Below are 10,009 nucleotides of genomic sequence, written 5' to 3'. Positions count from 1 at the left end.
CATTTGATCATGGTGAATTATTTTTTTGATATGTTGCTGAATTCTATTGGCTAGAATTTTGTTGAGGATTTTTGCGTCGATGTTCATGAGGGATACTGGTCTGTAGTTTTCTTTTTTTGTGGTGTCTTTACCTGATTTTGGTATCAGGTTTATGCTGGCTTCATAGAATGAGTTTGAGAGTATTCCATCCTTTTCTATTCTCTGAAATACCTTTAGTAATAGTGGTGTTAACTCTTCTCTGAAAGTTTGGTAGAATTCTTCAGTGAAACTCCCCAGGCCAGGGCTTTTTTTTGTGGGGAGTTTTTAAATTACCTTTTCAATCTCTTCTTTTGTTGTAGGTTTATTTAGTTGTTCTACCTCTGTGTTAGTTTAGGTAGGTAGTGAGTTTCTAGAAATTTGTCCATTTCCTCTAGGTTTTCAAATCTGTTGGAGTATAATTTTTTTATAGTATTCTGTTATGATTATTTTAATTTCAGTTGAGTCTGTTATCACTCATCACATTTCTTATTTGGGTTATTTGCTTCCTCTCCTGTTTTTCTTTTGTCAGTTTGGCCAGTGGTTATTAATTTTGTTGATCTTTACAAAGAACCAGCTTTTGGTCTTGTTAACTCTTTCAATTGTTTTTCTATTCTCTATTTCGTTTAATTCTACCCTAATTCTTATTATTTTCTTTCTTCTGGTGCCCCTGGGCTGCTTTTGCTGCTCTCTTTCTACGTGTTTGAGTTGTAGGGTTAATGTTTTGATTTTGGCCCCTTCTTCTTTTTGGTTGTGTGCATTTATTGCTATAAATTGACCTCTGAGCACTGCTTTTGCTGTGTCTCAAAGGTTCTGGTAGGATGTGTTTTCATTCTCATTTGATTCTATAAATTTCTTTATTCCACCCTTAATTTCTCCTGTAACCCAGTAGTTTTTGAGCAAGGTGTTGCTCAGTTTCCATGTGTTTGATTTTTTTTTTCCTTGCTTTTTCTGTTATTGATTTCTACTTTTATGTCTTTATGGTCAGAAAAGATGCTTTGTAATATTTCCATGCTTTGGGTTATGTTAAGGCTTGCTTTATGGCCTAATATGTGGTCTATTCTGGAGAACGTTCCATGTGCGTTGGAAAAGAAAGTATACTTGGCTGTTGTTGGGTGGAGTGTTTGGTATGTGTCCGTGAGATCTACATGGTTGATTGTAGCATTTAGATCTTTTGTGTCTTTATTGAGCTTCTTTCTGGATATTCTGTCCTTCACTGAAAGTGGTGTGTTGACGTCTCCTACTATTGTTGTGGAGCTGTCTGTTTCTCTTTTCAATGCTGTTAGAGTTTGTTTTATGTATTTTGGAGCCCTGTTTCTGGCTGTGTAAATATTTATTATAGTTATGTCCTCCTGGTGTATTCACCCTTTAATCATTATATAGTGTCCTTCCTTATCCTTTGTGGTAGATTTTACTTTAAAGTCTATTTTGTAAGAGATTAATATTTCCACTCCTGCTCTTTTTTGAGTGTTGTTTCCTTGAAGTATTTTTTTCCATCCTTTGAATTTTAGTTCTGTTTGTGTTTTTAAGTCTAAGGTGTGTCTCTTGTAGGCAGCATATAGACGAATCGTGGTTTTTTTTTTTTTAAAATCCATTCTGCCACTCTTTGTCTCTTTATTGGTGCATTTAGTCCATTTAAGTTCAGTGTAATTAGTGATAAGTATGAATTTAGTGCTGTCATTTTAATATCTTTTTTGTGTATTGTTAACTGTTTCTTTGTTCCACTTAATTTTCTCTGCTGAGTCATTTTTCTTTATGTATTTTCCTTTCATCTTTTTCTTTGTTGTTGATTTTGTATATGCTGAGTCTTTATATTTTTCTTTAATATTTACTATTGGGCATTTTTTAAGGAAGAGACACATTTTAGTATACATTAAGTCTTTTGAGACAGATTTCCTTGATTATCTCAGCAAGTATTGGGAATTCTTCATGATTTATAATATCTTAGACACTCTAATATTAGAGGAAGATTCAGCAGGTGCATATGTGGGATAAAAAATTTCGTCAACAGTACTTTTATGAGGCATGCCAGTCATCTTTTCCTAGCTTATTATGGCAATGGCTTCTTTCTTGCTCAATTTACATAGCAGCTGTTGTGGCTAGACTGTGACTCTCCCCTTTCTCAATCTGGGGCCCAGGCAGAAGGAGCAGTCCCTATCAGGGATGTGCTGTTCCTACGACAGAGTGAAAGAGCAAGAGAGCTGTTGGAAACAAGCTGTAGTTCTTAGAACATCTGCTTAGACATGGTGGATATTATGTCCATTCACATACCTTTGGCCAAGGCTAGTCTAAAGCCCCTTCCCAACGTCGTATTACATAATACCCAAGTAGCCCAGGGGCATACCCTGTAAACAAACATGTTAATGTTTCTGCAGCAAAATGTATGAATATTCACCTCATTGTGATAAATACCCTGGAAGTAAATATTTGGGACTAATACAATCTACCATACTGTGCTTAACCTTTAAGTTACTGAATAAACTCTTGACTGGGATTAGCATTAAATTTATAACTTCTAGCCGTATATGCAAAAGTTTTTCTATTTTATCAGTATTTTTTCTTCTTATTGTCAGTTGTGATACAGCACTTTTTCATGGTTCTTTTTCCATTAGAGTCTCATTCCCACATCACATTAAAATGAAGCACAAATGCAGCAATCCCACTGTAGACTAATGAATAATTTGGCTGAGATAAAAATAAATGTCTTCTACTGGGGGAAGGCAGAGCTGAGTTTTTGCGATGGAGCTTAACTAGGAAGTTTTGTAATATATAGCTTAGAAGAACTCCTGAATATAGAATGTTTGACTGTTTAAAGGACTAAACCTTCTCACTTAACAACTATCTCATTACCTGACATTTTCACTTATGACAATAATAAAAAAATCTATTATCTGACTCTTTTGTGCCTTAACAACATACATCTGGCAGTAACAAACACTGAGGTGTGAGGTGAGAGTAAAGCTGGCTGTGATGGTCAAGGTTATGAGTCACCTTGACCGGGCCATAATTCTTAGTGAGTTGGCAGTTGGAATTTGGTTATGCAATGATATAGTCATCCTCCATTTTTGTATAACATCGATTTTGCATAACAACCTGGTCTTTGGAACCTAACCATCAATAAGTGAGGAGAGGGTGTATATGTTGATGTATATAATAAATTAGCAAGTATGGTGAATGATAAACAATTAACTTTTGCTTGAGAATTTTTAATACTGCTTTTGTTGTCTAGGAGTCCAAGGTGTTGCAGACGCGTATCGGACCTGCCTTCCTAAGATAAGACTCTATGGACCAACTAATTTTTCTCCAATTATAAATCATGTGGCTAGGTTTGCTGCTGTAGCCACACAACAGCAGACAGCTTCTGTAAGTGCTCCATGGCCAGGGGACAGGGAGAACGCAGACTGGTTGTTGCTCTTGCTACCATTTTTCTATTTATTTGGACCATTGAGATTACAAAGTCAGGGCAGGAGGCAATGATATGGTCATTCTTGGTTTGGAGTAATATCTGTTATCATTTAATCAGTGATTGTTAAAAACAGAACAACACTTACACATGAGTCTTTTCTCTGTCTTTGGAATTAATCTTCTTAGATATGTTCTGCAAAACAAGGAAACTGACAGTGGCTATCATCTACTTTTTTGAAGTAGATTTAACAGTTAAGGATTGAGGAGATTACCACCCTAGTTGCTGTTGCAAGATTACGTACTCTATTAAAGAGGTTTGAATTAGCCAGCCCTTACCTCTTGAATTTTGCATAGCAAATCTCTCTTTGCTTCAGTATACTCAGCGGTAAGGTGGGAATAACTACCTCATATGGTTGTTGAAAGGGCTAAATAAGATAATTCATATAAAGTACACAGTACTTGGGTCAGGGTATACACTTAGCACATGGTAGCTACTATTATAAATAGTATTCCCATTTTAAACTTAAATGGCTCAAAAGATGGAGCCTAAACTTTTTGTGATATTTTCCCATTCTCTGAAGGATTTTACCAGAGATCAAAGAATTGAGAGAAAGATTCCCCCCTAATCCTTATCCATTTGTTTAACAGTGTATTTTTGTGTAGTAAACAATTCTGCTTCTCCCATATTTGATCTTTTGGGAGTGAAGTTGCCACTTGCTCACTTGATTGATTCTTTGGCATATTTACTACTTCAGTGAAATCGAAGTGTATTCCTATGTTTATTTACATTTTAATCTTTGGCGTTTAGATACCTTGTTTTCGTGTATTTATGCCAACACTATTTTGTGATCTGCTGCACTTTTAATGAACCTGCAGTTTCTGTATGAATGGATTTCCTTGTCATCAGAGGATCTTAGGATGTTTTATGCAAATAGATTCCTGGGTAGAGAATGATAAGGAAAATGAGCAAGAAAGAGACTAAGTTACTCATCAAGCTAGAGGTGTCGTTAACCATTGCTTTTATTACTTGGGAGCTCTACCTTCTCACTGGACATAATTTTCTTTTTGTCTTTGCTAAGAACCAGTTGCTGCTAAATGTAACAGAGCCTTTCTTTTTTGGCAGCAATATTTTGTGCTCTTGATTATTACTGATGGTGTGATCACAGACCTTGATGAAACCAGACAAGCTATAGTTAATGCTGCCAAGCTGCCCATGTCCATCATCATTGTTGGAGTTGGAGGTGCTGACTTCAGTGCCATGGAGTTTCTGGATGGTGATGGTGGAAGTCTCCGGTCCCCCTCGGGTGAAGCAGCCATCAGAGATATCGTCCAGTTTGTACCTTTCAGACAGTTCCAGAATGTGAGTACTACCCCTCCCTATCTTGGTGCACAGTGAGGTGTTTGAATACAGACCTTTGCAATCCACAACCAGGCAGCTGAGTGGGTGTCCAGGGTTTGACGGTATGTAAACATGGTCCTTTTTCTATTTGAAGAATCCCGATTAGATTTGACAGTGTTGTTTCAGGGTGTATACTTTGTGTGTCTCTTGCAGTCTGTATGATAAATTGTTAAAAATTGTGTTATCATTAAAGAAAAATGAAGTTCTGATACATGCTACGACATGGATGAACCTTGAACACGTTATGCTGAGTGAAAGAAGTCAGACACAAAAGGATAAATATTGTGTGATCTCACTTATATGAAATATCTAGAATAGGCAGATACATAGATATCAAAGTTTATTAGTGGTTATCAGGGGCTAGGAGGAATGGGGAGTTGATGCCTAAGGGGTCCTGAGCTTATGTTTAGGGTGATGGAAAGTATTTGGAAAGGATAGTGGTGATGGTTGTACAACATGGTGAATGTAATTAATGTCACTGAATTGTACACTTGGTTAATGGTTAAAATGATAAATGTTTTGTTATATATATTTTACCACAATAAAATTAGTAAAACAACAAACAAAAACAAAAAAACAAAACTGTATTGTGAATGTCTAAAGATGTATTTATCTTTACCTTTGTAACAAAAGAAAAATAACCTCTATACAAATATGTATGTTGAATTTACCAAACTAGAAGATAAGTTGATGAAAAACTCACAGGAGATGGTTTTACCCAGTTTCTCCCAATGGTAATATCACAAAACCACAGTGCAGTATCATAGCCAGGATATTGGCATTGAAACAGTCAAGATACAGAACATTTCCATCACCACAAGGATCCCTCATTTTACCTTCAAAAAAAAATTTTTTTTTTTCTTGATAGGCTGCCCCTTTCCTAGTCCGTTGTCTGAGAGAGCTAACTTTTGTTGAGGCTATTTTAATGTGTGCCCATGGGTGTTCCCACACTGTCCGGTTCCGCAATATCCAGTCGGGTATATATAAGGCAAAAAGAAAACCCAGGGAACTCATCACTTTGTTGTTCTTTGGGTTCTAAGATCTCTAGCTAGTTTGCCTCCTTTTCACTTTTAAGAGTCCTCTTACGTTTTGTTTTATATATAACATGAAAGGTTTTTAGACGTACTTAGTGGGAAGAGTAGGGAAAAGTATATCTACTTTATCTTCATAGAAACAGAAGTCCTATGTCTATTTTTAAAAATTAATTATAATTTTCTAGAACTAATAAGTTTATTAAAGTCACAAGATATAAGATACAAAAATCTGTTTTATTTCTATATACTAGATTTGAACATGGAGAAACCAAAATTCAAAACACAATGCTATTGACAATTGCTCAGTAAATAAAATGAAATACTTAGGTATAAATCTAAGAAAACATGTACAGAACTTATATCCTGGAAAACAAAATATGTTCAACATCATTACCCATTAGGGAAATGCCAATTAAAACCATGATGAGATATCCTTACACATCTATTAGAACACTAAAAACAAAAAACAAAAATAATGAGAACACCAAATGCTGGTGAGGATGCAGAGTAACTTGATCACTCATACATTGTTGGTGGGAATATAAAATGGTACAGCCACTCTGGAAAACAGTTTAGCAGTTTCTTTAAAAACTAAACATATACTTACCATATGACCCAGCAGTCACACTCCTGGGTATTTATCCTAGAGAAAAGAAAACACAAAGTGTACATGAATGTTTATAGCAGCTTTATCTGGGCAAACTGTGGTGCATCCACACTATGGAAATACCACTCAACAATAAAAAGGAATGAGCTATTAATACATGGAATAACTTGGATTGATACATGGAATAACTTGAAGTATGATGAGTGAAAAAGCCAATATTAAAAGCTCACATACTGTATGAATCCATTCTTGAACTGACAAAATTATAGAGATGGACAACAAGATCAGTGGTTGCCAGGGTCGGGGGACCAGGGTAGGTGTGGGAGACTGGCTATGACTATAAAGCATTAGGGAAATGGAACGGTTTTGTATCTTGATTGTGGTGGCAGTCATATGAATTTACATCAAAAAAACCAAAAACCAAACCTATTGCCGTTGAATTGATTCTGACTCATAGTGACCCTATAGGACAGAGTAGAACTGCCCCCAAAGGATTTCCAAAGCTGTAATCTTTACGAAAGGAGACTGCCACATCTTTCTCCTGTGGAATGGCTGGTTCGAACCAGTGACCTTTTGGTTAGCAGCGAGTGCTTAACCACTGCACTACCAGGGCCCCTACAAATTTACATATGTGATAAAGTTGCATAAGACTATATATGCAGACACACATACACACAAATGAGCACATGTAAAACTGGTGAAATCTGAACCAGATCTGTGGACTGTACCAATGTCAGTTTCCTGGTTTGATACTATACTAGAGTTATGTAAGATATTACCTTTGAGGAAACTGGGTGAAGGGTACGTGGGACATCTCTGTACAATTTTTGCAACTTCCAATGACTCTGTGATTATTTCACAATAAAAACTTAAAAAAATTAATACCAGGTGAATAAAAGACCTACATGTCAAAGTTAAAAAATGAAAAAATCATCAAATGTTAAAATGCTGGCACTGAAAAAGGGGATAATCATAGCATTCATGGACTATTTCTAAGAAAAGATACAAGCCTAGGAGTTGGAAATTACTGGCTTTTACTAACTGGGCAAATAGTCTTTTGGTAAAATGCCAGTAAAAATGTGATTGCCAATAAAGTGACTTCGATTTTGTTTTTCACAAGGCTCCAAAAGAAGCGCTTGCTCAGTGTGTCTTGGCAGAGATTCCCCAGCAGGTGGTGGGCTACTTCAACACATACAAACTTCTTCCTCCGAAGAACCCAGCTACAAAGTAAAATTTGTGTGGCCACCGCAGCCGAGTTCCTTTGTGCCACGTGGAGCAGTGGATCCCTCTCTCATCTCAAATCATGAATCTGTCATTTTGTGTACTTTTCACCCCCAGCATTTATGATGTAAGCCTAGTTCTCAATGGATTATATCTGTTCAAAGCATCCTTTTTATACTTTGGGGAAAGTGCCAACTTAATTGTTGCCCAATCAATTCAGTGATAGCTAGTGATTTGTAATAATTGCATTGAGGCTCCTTGGATTAGAAGGTGCGGGGTTAGGAGATTCTGTTGTTATTGTTGTTTACTTTCATATGATGAAAATGGTGTCATTGAATGTTTGTCAATAAAAAGAACGAAAAATTGTTAAGATGATGTCATTTGCAAGTTGCTGTACTTGTTTTTTTTTGCTTTAGGCAGTGTATATTTTGCAAGCCAGCATCCATACCTGATTAGGAGAGCTTCTTAAATGAAATGATATTGAATGTGTTCCTAACTCTGCATTCAGTGCTTTTTCATGAGGGAAAAACCACTTCACTCACTCTTAAATTTTGCTGCAGAATAGAAACTGCATGGTTTATAAAACAGTACACGTTTACATAGGACCTCTTGCAAAGTACTTATTGTGAAAAGGGAGGCCATATATTCAGTTTGTAAAATGTACAATCAACAGATAAAAAGAACCTGATGTAAGTAAGTTATTTTCATTTGGCTTTCTAGATCTTTTATTTTCATTGTGAAAATCTCCAGACACAGTCAGATTTGGCCTTTCTTTTCACTGATTGCATGTGACACTCAGGATTCTGTAGATGCTAAGATGATTTGTCCCAGATTCTACGTTATTAGCTTATTTTAAATGAGGTTTGTTAAAATGGTTAGGACTGCTTTGTCCAGGAACAGTGAGAACCAAACATATAATGGGAAATTTATTTCCTTCTAAGTGATGAAATACTTTACTTATAAAAAGAGACAGTCTCATGTGTTTTATGTACAGAATCATTTAGACATTTTCTCCTTTTTTAAAATAGCATGTTTAAGCTCATGATACTAGTTATCTATTAATCAAAATCACATTTTCCATTTTAATAATGTATTATCTCCTAGGCCTACAATGTATTAAGCATAAAATCTGCTGTAACTTAAAAAAAAAAAATTTTTGCAACTGCTACATTACTGGACTTTTTATATGCTTTTTTTAGAGATGAAATTTTTCCCCTGACTTTTACCTTTTAGAACATACTGCTTAGAGACCATTACCTTTTCAGAATGGTTGCAGTAACATTTATTGAAGACTTGTGTGCCAAGTACTATGCATATCCATATGTTGGCCAGTCATCTTTAACGATTCAACATTAAAAATTGTGTGTTTATTAGACATCCTTAAGCTTATGCATACAACACTGTGCTGACATGCCTTTCTGTTTTGTTGAAAAACCTGCATCCCAGCCCACTCCTCTTCTGTACTGCATTGTCTGAAGAAAGTGAAGTCTTTGTTAGCTTTGACTTCTGAGAAACAGCTCTTCGCCAAGGTCAGGCTGAGAGGGGACCTGTTTGCTGTCATGGTTGCCTGGCCGCAGTGAGCAGTTACAATCTCCCATGTGGCTAGCTGGCCTCTGGATACTTGCTATTAATCTGAAGGTACCTAACTTGTAGTTTGTTACTCTGTAGTATATCTCGTTAGTTGACAATCATTTTGACCTTAGCAATTTGGAGGGAAGAAAACTGATCATTCTCTCAATAGTTTGGAGTCTTAACTGCCTAAGATGCCCTAATTTCAGTTCTTTTTATATGCTTGGAAAAAGCATATTACTCTGGTTTTCAGAATTTTTCTTTTTTAACCACAGGAAGCTTTTCTTTAAAAAAAAAATTGTGATACAAAAATATACACAACAAACCAGTCATCAATTCAACAATTTCTACATGTATAATTCAGTGACATTGATTACATTCTTCATGTTGTATAACCATTCTCGCAGTCCTTTTCCAAATTAATATACCACTGTTAACATAAACTCACTGCCCCTAGAGCAAAAAGTTTCCTTTTCCCCCTCTCTCCTATGCATGGTAACCACTAATCTTTGGTTTCTATATATTTGCTTATTTCATATAGGTGAGATCATACAATATTTGTTCTTTTGCAACTGATTCATTTTGCTCAGCATAATGTTTTCAAGGTTCACTCATGTCGCTTCAGGACTTTGTTTCTCTTTATGGCTGAGTAATAGTCCATTGTATGTATATACCACATTTTGTTAATTCATTCATCAACCGCCTTTGTTTATTCATTCATATGGAGGTTTCTTTACAAAAATGGTATACACACACCTT

The 10,009-nt window shown here is 35.9% G+C and overlaps 1 protein-coding gene across 3 annotated transcripts in view; it reads left to right on the top strand.

Annotated features, from left to right (window-relative positions):
* CPNE3 (copine 3) overlaps nt 1-9,608 on the top strand; it is a 93,718-nt gene extending 84,110 nt beyond the window's left edge. For 2 of the 3 annotated variants that reach the window (XM_004370791.2, XM_023726097.1), the window contains 3 exons: nt 3,245-3,378; nt 4,544-4,780; nt 7,581-9,608. In XM_004370791.2, the coding sequence (XP_004370848.1) occupies nt 3,245-3,378; nt 4,544-4,780; nt 7,581-7,691 (482 nt within the window). In that variant the 3' untranslated portion in view covers nt 7,692-9,608. The remainder of the gene's footprint in view (nt 1-3,244; nt 3,379-4,543; nt 4,781-7,580) is intronic. The other variant, XR_002823089.1, reaches the window with a different exon arrangement.
* The last annotated feature ends 401 nt before the right edge of the window (nt 9,609-10,009 follow it).

This window comes from Trichechus manatus, unplaced genomic scaffold (assembly GCF_000243295.1).
Source record: "Trichechus manatus latirostris isolate Lorelei unplaced genomic scaffold, TriManLat1.0 scaffold00009, whole genome shotgun sequence".
Classification (NCBI taxonomy): Eukaryota; Metazoa; Chordata; class Mammalia; order Sirenia; family Trichechidae; genus Trichechus; species Trichechus manatus.
The sequence above is the reverse complement of the archived record's forward strand: the minus strand, read 5'-3'. Positions and strand labels throughout refer to the sequence as shown.